The following is a 13209-nucleotide window of genomic DNA, read 5'->3' on the forward strand; positions in this document are numbered from 1 at the left end:
AACCTCCTCCTCTTCCCTAATGAACAAGAGTTTTGATGTCATTACTGGATGTTTCCACAGTATTCAGACCACAGGTGGTGAAGATTAAATCACTTGTTTATTGTGAACAGCGTATATACAAAGAAGAATTGGACGATGTACTGATTATGCGGCTTCAGCCTGGCCCTCGACCCTCTTCTTCCTCAGCTGGAGCCTCCTCTCTCTCTCGTACTCCTTCATACGCATCACATAGCTTTAGGCAGAAAAACACAGGGAACATGGTCACTGGCAATGGTGAGTGTACATAATCACATCGGATTAAGTCAAGCTGTTACAGAGGATTTAAGATCTTGAATATTAAGTGCTAGTTACTGCTGATTTCATCTTCGACTTTTAGGGAAATTTCAGTTTTCACAGCTGTAAAGAGACCAATGTCTTAAAGGTCTTTTTGGACTGGTCGTTATTTTTGGTGCTCAGAAAAATTGAAATCTGAATCTACAAAACCAACCACAATTTGTAGCCTACACTTGGTGAAAGAAAATGTGGTATGATCAAAGGCTCTAGAGAGAGCTACTACGTAGACCCTGTGGTATGATCTTTGGCATCTTGAGCGTAAAACAGCTTCATCATACGGACAAATTCTAAGGAAACCCAGCCTAAAAATGTGTAGACTGTAAAAACTTACTCCTGGTGTTCACAGTAGTCCCAGTCATGCCTCTCGTGCTTACAGGCCAGGAAGTTGGGCCAGTTGTCTCTCTTACACTTCATCAGTTTCAGGAGATGATGGGCACAGTAGTCCCTCTGCTCCAAAGGCAGCTGGGCCAAGTTCATCTGCTGCTGGCTCGCTAGCATTTCTGGCAAAAGGATAAATATTTGCTTTCAGTCATTATTCAGTGTACAAGTCCCTGAAGTGACTAACTGGGTGGTTGTGAGTCTAAAGGATTGACTGAGAACATTCTTTGTACAATCTTCATTACACAGCACATACAGATCAAAGAAGTAGATTTACTAAATGTTCTTAATCTTTAACAAACATTTTAGAACTGAACATGACTTTTATAGAAACATTGGCTTTACTAGCCCTCTCAAAGTGCTTTTATACAAGATAATCAATCAAACTAAATTGTACATGGTGCCCTCTATGGTTTGAAAGTTTGACATTTATAAAGTTGGCCCACAGAAACTGACTTGGGGTTGGGTGATATGTCCAACACTTGTATCAAAACAAAAGGAAATCTCCATAAGTCGATATCAATAATTATCAATATAAATGTCAATACTATTTATTTTACATTTAAAGATTTTTGCTCCGAGTGAAGGTTGATGGTTTGTAACTCTTCTTTATGAGCAAAGAATGAAAAAGACAGTAAAAATGTTTACAAATCTAAGGTCGACCACCTCTTCGCTGTGCTCACACAATTTTTAACAATTATACATATCTTCAGGACATACAACTCCTATAGTTGGAGTTATCCAGCTCTCGACTGATTCCATGACTTAAATAATATGTTTGCCTAAGATGTCAACTCAAATCATTTATTAGAGGCTTTAAAGTAATGTATTTATGTGGGTTCAGTAAAAGTATGGTGAGCAGATATACATTATTTATTGCTACAGGATTTATGTCCAGTGAATAACTTATCTTTCTGTTCAAATATAGATTCCAACTGAATAATTGTTACTTATTAAAACTACCCCTTCAGCATGACATGTATAGTATTTAGGAGATATACCTTTTACATTTAAAACACATCTGTGTTTGAGAAAAGCATAAATATACTGCAGACATTTATTTTATGGGCAACACTGGTAGGACTGGGCAGTAAATGGTGATTAAAAAAAAAAAGGACTATAATTTTCGTGTAAAACCTCTACACCTAAATGTGTTGGGTGAATACTTTTTCATATATGTCAGATGTCACCTTAAAGGTTCAGTGTGTGTGGAATTTAGTGACATCTAGTGGTGAAGTTTCATGTTGCAGCAAAATACCCCTCACCTCACTCTCCCCTTCCAAACTTGACAGAGAACTTGTGGTAGCTGTCAGTTGGCATAAAACTGTGAAAAACATGGCGACCTCCGTAGAGAGGACACGCTCCTTATTTAATATAAAGTATCTTCATATAAAAGGGCCAAGTCTAGGCTAAAGAAAAAAACAATTAGTAAAATTTAGATGAAACACACTAGTGAAAACATCACTAGGATTATTTTGACATTCAATTTATGCCAATAGATCCCTTTCACCTAAATCTCACACACTGAACCTTTAACTCTGTGCACTGAAATAACTGGGACTGTAAGCTCAACAGTTATATATGCACATGTGAAAAATAGTGTCTGATTTGTGAAAAATTAATAACTTGTCATTAGCATGTCTTTGGGCTCTTATCAAACTAAAGGCAACTAAATCCACTGGGGCCAGTTACCCAATAACATTAACATGGACTTTAGGATTGGATTCACCTTTTAAATAAATGTGTCGGGCTCAAGGGTGGAAGTCAGATTGAGGTAAAAACACATAACAGGTCGACCACACTGCTCCAACACCAGTTAGCTGCTAACTAGCCCCCAGCTAGCTCTGATTAACTTGTAATGAGATAAACTAGCTTGGCTAATAATGACGTAAACAGTGAGCCAGGTTATTGTAAACACGTGATAAGATGGAGGTAGAATAAACTCTGAGCTGGACCCCAATGACAGACCTCTCTCTTTCCGCTCATCGAAGCCGAGTTGCGGGTCGAACTCGTACTTCTTCACCGGGTCCGGCTCGGTGTCCGTTTCGGAGATGTACCGTCTGGCCAGGTGAGCTCCCATTATTGGCACCGGCGATGTTTCACACAAGATTCGGTCAAATGTAAGTGTTTGGTCTGTCCCTGTTCGGTGCTAAGCTAACATTTAACGAAGTGTTTCAGCTGTCTGCCATTCGGTCACCTCCACAAGCCCCTTGCTCCTAACTTCCGCCCTAAACCGGAAATAAACAGCTGAGAGGTGCTTCAGAGAAACAGCTTCCCTCTGGGGTCGGACAAAGGTTCCGCTGGCCCACGGCTGGTGTCGTTTAAACTATGGACTATGGTTAAATATATAAAAGTAAAAATGCTGTATATAAAGATACAAAGTTATAAAGACTGTATACAAACATACAAATATATAAAGACTGTATACAAAGATACAAAAGGTATAAATAGCAGCTCACCACTAAGCTTCTGCAATCCTGTTTTTACAACCGGAGAATTTTTTTTTAAAATACAATCATTTGGACTATTGTAACAGCCTTTTTAGGCAAAGGTATAAAGAATGTATATAAGATATGATCGTATAAGGTAAAAATACTGTATATGGTAATATACAGGTATGGTATTTGTAAAAAATCTATGTTTATGGATAATGACAAATGATCGATTCAGCTTTCGACTCACATAGTGCCAACACTCTTACATACACGGTAAAGAAATATATTCAGTCTAGAGTGTAAGCCATGTAAATTGTATTGAGCTTTAGCTTTATTTGTCACTCACAGGTCCACCATCAGTACCACACACTGAATTACACACACTCATAGATTCCCTTAATATGCTTTATTTTTTTCATCTAGATCCATGAATTATTACCCAGGAAAATTCTAAACAATTTCAAAAGAAAGCACCATCTCGCAATGCTCAAGAGAGTGAAACAAGAGTCCTGGATCCACCCCCTGATCCTGAAACCCACAGCAAAATCTACTGGGTTCTTCACTGACCAACATTACATCCTTCCACCAAGTTTCGTTGTAATCCGTCCAGTATTTGCGTAATCCTGCTTAATAACAAACAGAGAGCAGATGAAATCATAACTTCTTTCGCTGAGGTAATAAACATTCAAATTCAGCCAAGTATTCACTTTTTTTCAACACAGGCTGTATCGTAAAGGGGGAAACTGCACCAGGTGGACCTAAAGGCTTCACATTCACTGTATATAAATGAATATGTAGAGAAAAGCAATACAATTTTGTTGAGTGTATAGAGATACTGAAGAGGATTAAGTGTTCAGAATTACTGACAGACTCTTAGACACTTCCAGAAATACACATCTCTTTCGGATTTTTCAAATATAGATATATAGTCTGGGCCTGAAAGTTCTATTAACATTAATTGTATAAGAGTATATTGGAACATAATACTATTTGCAATAAAACTATTTACATCACTTGAAACTAAAAAAGAAATGTCGGGAATAATTTTGTATGTACTTTGCATGACCTGAATCTTTCAAATGCACCAGTCATAAAGCCCCGAGGAGCTGTGTGTTTAGTCAGAACTTTCTTAATTTATTCCTATTTCAGTTCACATTGTGTTTTCAGATTTGCATCATCCTAAATACACGTGTGTCGATCTAACAGACCCTTTTCAAAGTCAACATTTTGACTTGTTATATAAGGAAATGTACAGGGTTTTTAATGTTCACACTAAAAACATCAAATAAAGCTTCTATTCAAGTTTTCTGAAAAAAAGAAGAGAAAAATGACAATGACCAATGCGGCTAAATGGAAAAAATTACATTCCCAATCAGCATCAGTATCATTTCAGTATCATTTCAGATCAGATTCACAATGTATCTATCCCATTCCAAACTCAAACATACACACAACCTGTGGTTAATGTTTTTTTCTCTGTGCCCAAATCAGGTCTATTGGTTTTTCCATTGAATCTCATCTTTATAACCCTATTTAAATCCAGGCAGTCCAAATTTGAATTCTTGTTTGATTCATGTAATAACTCCTGTTTGCAAAACGTGTTTTTCTTCTCATCATTCATCCATCTGTTGCTCTCCCTGCAGAGAAGCCAGGTACAGCAGTGATGGAGGAAAACACTGTGCAGCTGTATGATGTTTTTTTTATCACTAATAGAGATCCTCATCGCCTTCTTCTCTGTAGAGATTTGGCCCCCCTGAACCGGAGCCTGACCCCTGATCTCCAGACTGATTACCAGCAGCAGAGGGGAACCTGGGAAAAGGAAAAATGAATGTGCAGGAGTACATAGAACACTTAAACTAAAACAAAGTCAGTTTTTCCATTACTACATTCTCTGCTGTGAAACATGTGTTGACCATGTGTTTAGTGCGTTTGTGTTCATGTGTGGGTGTTCCCAGTCCAAAGGCTGAACATACAAAATGAACAGACTCTTTAGGGACACTTTTTTTCTGTACCGAGCACACACAGCCTGGTACTGACTTGTGTGGTGGAGCATGTGTATGAGTGTATGTTTGTTCGTGTGCGTGTGCGTGCATGTGTGTACCTGAAGTTTCCAAAACCTCGGCTCTGTTGCAGAGTTTGAGCAAACATCTCATACTTGCGGATGTCATTGTCACTGACAGAGCGACGGGCAAATCGCATCGCCTCTTCAAAGTGGTCCTTTCTGATCTCAGGGACGGGATCAAAGTCCTCCTCCTGCACACAGGGATACACATTGATATAATACTGTGTCAGGTGTGTGTATGTATGTGTTTGTGTGTGTGTGTGTGTGTGTGTTCCCAGTCCGAAGGCTGAACGTTACAGAACAAACAGCCGCCCTTTAGGGAACTTTTTTGTATTCCACAATCTCTGTCTGTACCGAGCACTGACAGCTCGGTACGGCTGTGAGGAGTGGAGCATGTGTGCGTGTGTGTCTTTTTTTTAATACAGTATAATGTGTTATAAAAAAGCAAGAATACAGAGCAGCAGCCGTCTAACCATGGGGATGCCTGGACTGTTCTGCCTCTGACGCTCCGCCTTGATCTCGGCCTCGATGGCCTCGCGGATGGCCAGCTTGCAAGCTCGCTGGCAGATCTCTGTCAGGTCAGCTCCAGAGAAGCCCTCTGTGATGTCGGACAGGAAGGCCAGATCCACATCCTACAGGAAGGAGAGAATAGAGCCACAAAATAGTCAGAGTCACACCATCAAGAGAGTTACCAAAAGTGTAAAATAAGAACCTCTTGCTAAATTCTGTTCCTGGAGGATTTGGGGTATCATCGTTGCCATATGTAATCCAACTTTAACATTTAGCATTTTCTTAAAGCTATGTTTTTACTATTTAATCTTGAATCAATAAGGAAGCCACTGCACCAAGAAATTTGTCCTTGCAGGTGTGTGTAACTGACTCGTGCGATAGGAGATTTGCGTAGGTTGGCGTTCAGGATGGCAGAGCGAGATGGCTTGTCTGGGAGCGGGATATAGATGAGCTGGTCCAAACGGCCCGGCCGCAGGATGGCCGAGTCTATGATGTCTGGTCTGTTTGTCGCACCAATGATGAAAACGTTCTTTTTGTCGGACATGCCGTCCATCTCTGTGAGGATCTGATTGATGACTCTGTCGGCGGCACCGCTTGCGTCCCCACCCCCGCCTCCTCTGGATTTGGCAATGGAGTCTAACTCGTCAAAGAACAAGATGCAGGGGGCCGCCTGTCTGGCCTGGAGGCAGAGAAGAGGTCAGAGGTCAGTGGTCAGAGAAGTTACAGTGGGAAACAGCAGAGTTGAGAGTTGACCAAATACTATGATCTACTCAATGAGTCTGGGTTGTGTTTCTTTCCAATATTACCGTTTAATTTTCCTCTTACCTTATCAAAAACATCTCTGACATTGGCCTCTGATTCTCCAAACCACATGGTGAGCATCTCAGGGCCTTTTATGGAGATAAAGTTTGCCTGGCACTCATTGGCAATAGCCTTAGCCAGGAGGGTTTTCCCACAGCCTGGAGGACCGTAGAACAACACACCACGAGACGGCGTCATCCCGAACTTCAGGAACTTGTCTGGATACTCGACTGGGTACTGAGGAGAGCAGGAAGAGGATTGACGGATGTTGATTTTTAATTGTTCGAAGGTATGAGCAGTGTCTGCTGTTTTGAGTGTGCGAGTGTTTCTTCACCTGAACGAGCTCCTGTAGCTCTCTCTTGACCACTTCCAGTCCTCCAATGTCTGCCCAGTTGACCTGAGGCACCTCTGCAACCATCTCTCTCAGAGCCGATGGGTTGCTCTGACTCAGCGCCCACTGATGGAGGGACGGTATGCATCTCACTCGTTAGCAAACAATGATGCGTGGCAATTATCGTGTGATTATGTGTGTGTGTGTGTGTGTGTGTGTGTGTGTGTGTTCGTGTGTGTGTGTTTATGTGTGTGTGTGGGTGTGTGATTATGTGTGTGTGTGTGTGTGTGTCTGTCTGTCTGTCTGTCTGTCTGTGTGTGTGTGTGTGTGTGTGTGTGTGTGTGTGTGTGTGTGTGTGTGTGTGTGTGTGTGTGTGTGTGTGTGTGTGTGCGTCTGCGTGTGTGCGTCTGCGTCAATGTTTTACTCTTTATTGTACCCTCGGCACCATTGTAAATGAGGGTCTTATTCCTCAATGTGTTTTCCGAGGCTTAAATAAATAATCAATCAATCAATCAGTGTACCTGGAAGTCATCCATGGTGACGGCCAGTGAGTTGAGCAGGTCAGCATCGATGGATTCATCCTCCAGGTCTATGAGAGTCAACTTCTTGCGGATGGCTTGCAGAGCAGCTTCTGAGCACAGAGCAGCCAGGTCGGCGCCCACATGTCCGTGGGTCTCTCTGGCGATCTGAAATATGTTGATCAGCTCAGGCATATTAATATCATCGAACAAATGGCACACCCCCATATAAGAATTGATGGTGGTGCATTTGCAATGTGTATCATTATTTTTCACCCATTGCACAGAAATGAGATGCTTTTTTAGATATTTTCAAGTTTGATTATCAATTCATCAGTTTGTTATACAAATAATTCAATCAAGTCTTTATGCATCACATGTTTATTTAAATTCGAAGACTTAACATCTAATTATGTAAAAGTTACAGATATCTACTGAATTTTATTGTACATTTAAGAAGGAATGAGAAAGTCTCCTGCTAAATGAATAATTTGATTAAGATTATGTTCACTTGATTTTGTAAAGCCTCTTCAACTGTAACTGACTGAAAAATAAACTACAAGCACTTCAGCACTTGTACAAGTGGACATGACCTGGATGACCTTGAACCTTCACAGATACAGGAATTTAAATCTTCTCATAATGGTGCATAAAAAATGTTGGTCATCAAACAAGAGTCTGATTGTAAATGTCCGTCCTGAGGACATTCAAGAAAGAACCCCTCACTGAATGATTCGATTTGAAATTCACAGACAAACATTCTCATGTATATTCAGTTTACTGTCACATAAAACCAAAAGAAGTTCCACAGAATTAAAACACTGCTTGAAAAACTGACTTTAAAAGTTAGCTGATGATCGAAATAGTTTACTTCTCAGAGTTGTCATTATTTGTTGATCAGCTGCACTGCGCTCTCTCACCTTCTCAATGTCGATGTCATCAGACAGTTTCATGTTCTTGGTGTGAATCTGCAGGATCTCCAGTCTGCCGGTGGGATCTGGAATCCCGATGTCAATTTCCCGGTCGAACCTGCCTGGAGAGAGATATCACCTTATTTGTAAATGTGATTTTGTCTGTGTGTGTGTGTGTGTGTGTGTGTGTGTGTGTGTGTGAGTGTGTGTATGTGTTTGTGTTTGTGTGTGTGTGTAGCTGTGTCTGTCCTGACCAAAGCGTCTCAGTGCAGGGTCGATGCTGTTCGGTCGGTTTGTTGCTGCCATGACAACCACGTGAGCTCTTTGCTTCAGGCCATCCATCAGGGTCAGCAGCTGGGACACTATGCGCCTCTCCACCTCGCCATGGGTCTACAAACACACACACACATACACACGCACGCACGCACACACACACACACACACACACACACACACAAACACACAAATAAACAGTTATTTTCTTACATGAAACATAAAATGACACATAGTTTCTGCACATACTCTGATCTGATACAACATAAAAAAGCCTCCTAACTTGTTGTTGTTGTTTACCTTCTCTCTCTTGGGAGCGATTGCGTCCAGCTCATCAATAAAGATGATGGCTGGAGCATTTTTCTCTGCCTCCTCAAACGCCTTCCTCAGGTTGCTCTCGGACTCTCCTGCCAGCTTGCTCATGATCTCAGGACCTTGCCACAGAATAATTTGCATATTATTTTGTTTTACAAAACACTTTTTCTCCAACACAGAGCCATTAATATGAAAAATAGTTCAAAGATTAGAAGTTCCAATCTGATTCGAACAACTGTGAAGACCTTATTATAATTAGTTTTCACTTTGCAAGAGCAGGATCAGGATATTTCTTCATCTCACTGGTACAAATGGTCTGACTGTGTCACTGTAAAGAAGGTCTCACCATTAATGAGGAAGAAGAAGGCACCAGTTTCATTGGCTACTGCTCGGGCCACCAGGGTCTTCCCTGTTCCTGCAGGGCCGTACAGCAGGATGCCCCTGGGGGGCTGACATAGAGGAGGGACAAATATGTATTGGTATTGTTCGAATAGGAAGAAGCTGATTTATGGGTGGATGGGGTCAGTGTGTTTGTGTGTGTGTCTGTGTGTGTGTGTTTGTGTGTGTGTGTGTGTGTGTGTGTGTGTATGTGTGAGTGTTTGCGATTGACACCTTAACTCCTATTGCCTTGAAGAGACCCGGGTGCCTGAGAGGAAGTTCAACCATCTCTTTAATCTGGGCCAGCTGCTTCCGACAGCCCCCGATGTCGTCATAGCCGATGTCATTGAGGTTCTCCTCCTCGTCCTGTCACAGGACAGAATGCAAAGCTATGATCACCTGAACTGTCTGCATAGACTGTAGATAAAGATCGATAACACGTCTTCAATTCCTCCCAAGCCAGAATATCCCAGATATGAGCTCTGTTGTGTTCAGTGGTTTATAGCATCTACAGTAGCTAACCAAAACCCAAACTTACTGAAAAAATCATCAAATGTCAGTGAGATAAGAATGACCTAAATTGACTATAATCAACTTTGAGAAAAATGCATTATTTAAAGTGTATTTAGACTTTTTAGTTTGTTCCATGTCCCAGCGAACATAATATAGAGGATACAGACAGTTTTTTCTAGTCCATCCACAAAGGGTTGCAGGAATGTTAACACACACTGTCAATCTCCCACAGACCTCTCTTTTGATTGGATCTCCCTCACAGTACATGACGGTGTCGGGGGCGACGATGCAGTGAGGACTGGGGTCCGTCTCCACCACCTTGAACTCCACCGCCCGCATGCTGCCCCTCACCAGGAAGATGTCACCTGACGGCACAGACGACAAGTGACAACACACAGCGTCATTTTAACCTGTTTGGGGTTTTTGTTTCTGTGATGATTTTGGTTGTCGGCGGCGGAGGTGTAGTGGTACCAATGTGTACGGGCCGGTAAGCTTCCAGGAAGTACGGCTTGAGGAAAACATCGAAGAGGCTCCCAGTCAGGCCCTCAATGGTATCGTCTATCGGGAGGACGTGGACCTTTTTTCCATACTTGATGTCACTGCAGGCATGGATACTGTGAGAACACACATACATTATTAGTTGTCCCCGGCTTTCACTTTAACAGAAAATCGTATATTGATTTCACATTCAGATTTTGCATTGCTCTCACTAAAGCTGGAGCGCAGGAGATCTTTCCAGGCAACAAAATATCTGAGTTCAAGCGCACAGTTTGAGCACAAGCAGAGTAAATCCAAGCACAAGCAGAGGTTGTTTGAGTGAGAGCACACGCAGGCTCTTAAGTGAGAGCATTACAAAATCTGAGCGTAAAATCTTGCGCTTGCCCTCAAACAGCCTCTGCATGTTTGGATTTGCTCTACTTGTGCTCAAACTGGCCGCTTGAACTCAGATATTTTTGTTGCTTAGACACATTTCACGCACTACAGCCTCGGCTCCACTCTTCATGCTCAAACTGCTTCTGTGCAAAAGTGGAACATCTGTTCTCAGGTTTTAAGTCAACGCGTTAAAAGAATCAAAACATGAAATTAAGTCCTGCTCTCAAACTTAAAGAGTATGCTCTTGAATAAAGATGAGAAACAGCCCATACACATACACTTGTCCCTTTGTCACTTGCATCCTCTTACTCTTAATGTATATAATATTGAATTTGATTTATTTATATTGAGCTATATTTCATTTTTTTCTCTTATTTCTGGGCTGACCTGTTCTCCTCGTCCAACACTTGTCATTAGACAGGTGACCTTGTGTTTACTGACATTCTGACAAATAAGACCTGACTAAACTGTGTGCCAGCCACCTGATGACATCACCGAGGCGGACTCGCAGGTTGCTGCGCGTCACACGGTTCAGCCGGATCCGTTCGTCCGAACAGGTTTCGTCACTCAGGACGATGCACACGGTCTGACGTTGTTTCCGACCCTTCAACACCACTGTGTCCCCCCTGAAGAGCTGCAGCTCCTCCATCTTGTCCTGGTGGTGACACACACACACACACACACACACACACACACAGAGGAGTTGGGCAAAGAACATCATAAAAGACATCACACAAACTGGACACCATCTACTTAATTTTCTTATGTACAAATAGTTTAAACGTTGACACACTTTGACATCTTGTTACAAACTGAAATATTTTTTTTTTTGTTGCTGTGTTCAGCAAAACGCGGCATCCATTGCACTGCTGTCCGTCCTGCAGGAGAGGGATCCCTCTCATGTGGCTCTCTGAGGTTTCTACGTATCCCCCCCCTGTTATTAGGGGCTTTGTTTTGTGGTTTGTCCTCGAGGATTAAGAACAGAGGATGAGTTAGCTTGTTAAACCCAAAGAGACAAATTGTGATTAGTGAATATGGCCTATGCAAATACAATTTGATAGATTGATTGATTGATTGATTAAGCTTTATTTCACTTTACTGATGCTTTTGGCTCTTTGCTCATTACCACGACTAGTGTTTACTTAAATATACTTCTTTGCTTATTTGAATAATTTCATCATATAGTTGTGCAATATTCCTATTTATTATATCATAAATCATACTGTATGCTTTTTGAACCCTCAGTACCTTGACTTGTGTTTACTTTTTTTTTGGCTTGTTTTTTTATTTTTAGTATATCGTTTTTTATATTTATATATTTGTATATTTATTTTTAAGTACTTTTCTTTGTAAATCAGGCACAATTTGATTTAAGGGTGACACACTGTTTCGTTGTGCTTGCACAGTGACAATAAAGTTCTTGTATACACTTATATTGACACATACACACCTGTGACAGGCTGACGAGGCTGCTGTCATCACTGACATTCTCATCCACCACGAGTCTGTTGGGCCTGTGTTTCTGCTTCAGGATGGCGGTGGAGAAATCTTCTCCCTTCGGGCTTCGGAACAAGAGTCACATTATGACTCTGCTTTTCACCCGTAGCTCTGATTTCCTCATGTGACACTGAGCTGTATTTAGACTCTCTTGGATCTGACCATAGCAACTATGAGTCTGTGGATATGTGGAAATATCTTATTAATAAATACCTACTTTTAAGTTTATTGTAAAAATCATCCTTTGCACGCAGTAGCTAGTTTATCATTTTCCAATGAGCATGAGTAATCATATATACAGTATATTAACCTATAGACTGCGCCCACACATGCACGTTCTGTAATTATGCAGCTGTTTCACTCACTCTGCTGCTCCTGAGCCCGGCATGACTGCTGTCCTTTGTCTCTGGCAGATATCTTCAGTTTTTCACACTCCAGGTTCAGCCCCTCTCTGCCGTCACTCACTTGTTTACCGTGGTGTATCTTCAGGAGCTGATCCTGTGCGGTCTGATTTCTGTTCTGATCTGATCAGTGCCAGAGGTTTCAGGTTCAGCCTGGTCGGATCTGATCTGGTGTGGTTTCTGGTCTTCTCAAGGGCCCTGCCGATGTCAAGTCTCACTGTTTTCTTCTTTTTCCATTGCTGCCTTGAGCCACCATGTTTTTGTGGGAGCTGCAGCCTGTCTGTTTATCAGCAGAGGTATTATTAATATGGTCTTATTTGTAACTCAATCATGTGCATACACAGGCATACACGCACACATGCACACACACACACACACACACTCTGGTGGAATCAACAACACGCAGGGATCCCAAGCACTTACCTTGGAGAGTGTCCCAGGCCAGATATAGCGTGATATTTCCTCCTCCCCTCTGCCTCTGAGCAGCAAATACAAGCTTGTTGTGGAGAACACATCCCGACATAATGTGAAATATTTATGTGCTTAAATAAATGCTGCACACAGCGATTTTTTCTAAAGAGCAGAGATTAATTTTCTAGATGTCTTTGCATGGTGTATGACTCCTTGTCAATATGACTGAGGGGAGATGTTGTTGAGATCCAGCTGACACACTGACACAC

The 13209-nt window shown here is 41.7% G+C and overlaps 2 protein-coding genes across 2 annotated transcripts; both read right to left on the reverse strand.

Moving 5' to 3' along the window:
- Positions 1-78: 78 nt before the first annotated feature.
- ndufb7 (NADH:ubiquinone oxidoreductase subunit B7) lies at positions 79-2952 on the reverse strand. Its single transcript, XM_053417221.1, has 3 exons — positions 2680-2952; positions 665-833; positions 79-232 (listed from the first exon to the last, which is right to left on the reverse strand). The coding sequence occupies exons 1-3, from the start codon at positions 2789-2791 to the stop codon at positions 145-147; spliced, it is 369 nt and encodes a 122-aa protein (XP_053273196.1). The 5' UTR covers positions 2792-2952; the 3' UTR covers positions 79-144.
- A 625-nt stretch (positions 2953-3577) lies between these two features.
- zgc:136908 (Transitional endoplasmic reticulum ATPase) lies at positions 3578-12794 on the reverse strand. Its single transcript, XM_053417231.1, has 17 exons — positions 12494-12794; positions 12082-12193; positions 11114-11286; positions 10230-10372; positions 9993-10123; positions 9480-9611; positions 9214-9316; positions 8853-8986; positions 8534-8669; positions 8289-8401; positions 7372-7536; positions 6854-6976; positions 6544-6756; positions 6089-6397; positions 5682-5840; positions 5248-5399; positions 3578-4955 (listed from the first exon to the last, which is right to left on the reverse strand). Exons 1-17 carry the CDS (start codon positions 12514-12516, stop codon positions 4853-4855), a joined length of 2424 nt encoding a protein of 807 aa, XP_053273206.1. The 5' UTR covers positions 12517-12794; the 3' UTR covers positions 3578-4852.
- Between the last annotated feature and the right edge of the window lie 415 nt (positions 12795-13209).

Source organism: Pleuronectes platessa, chromosome 3 (genome assembly GCF_947347685.1).
Source record: "Pleuronectes platessa chromosome 3, fPlePla1.1, whole genome shotgun sequence".
NCBI lineage: Eukaryota > Metazoa > Chordata > Actinopteri > Pleuronectiformes > Pleuronectidae > Pleuronectes > Pleuronectes platessa.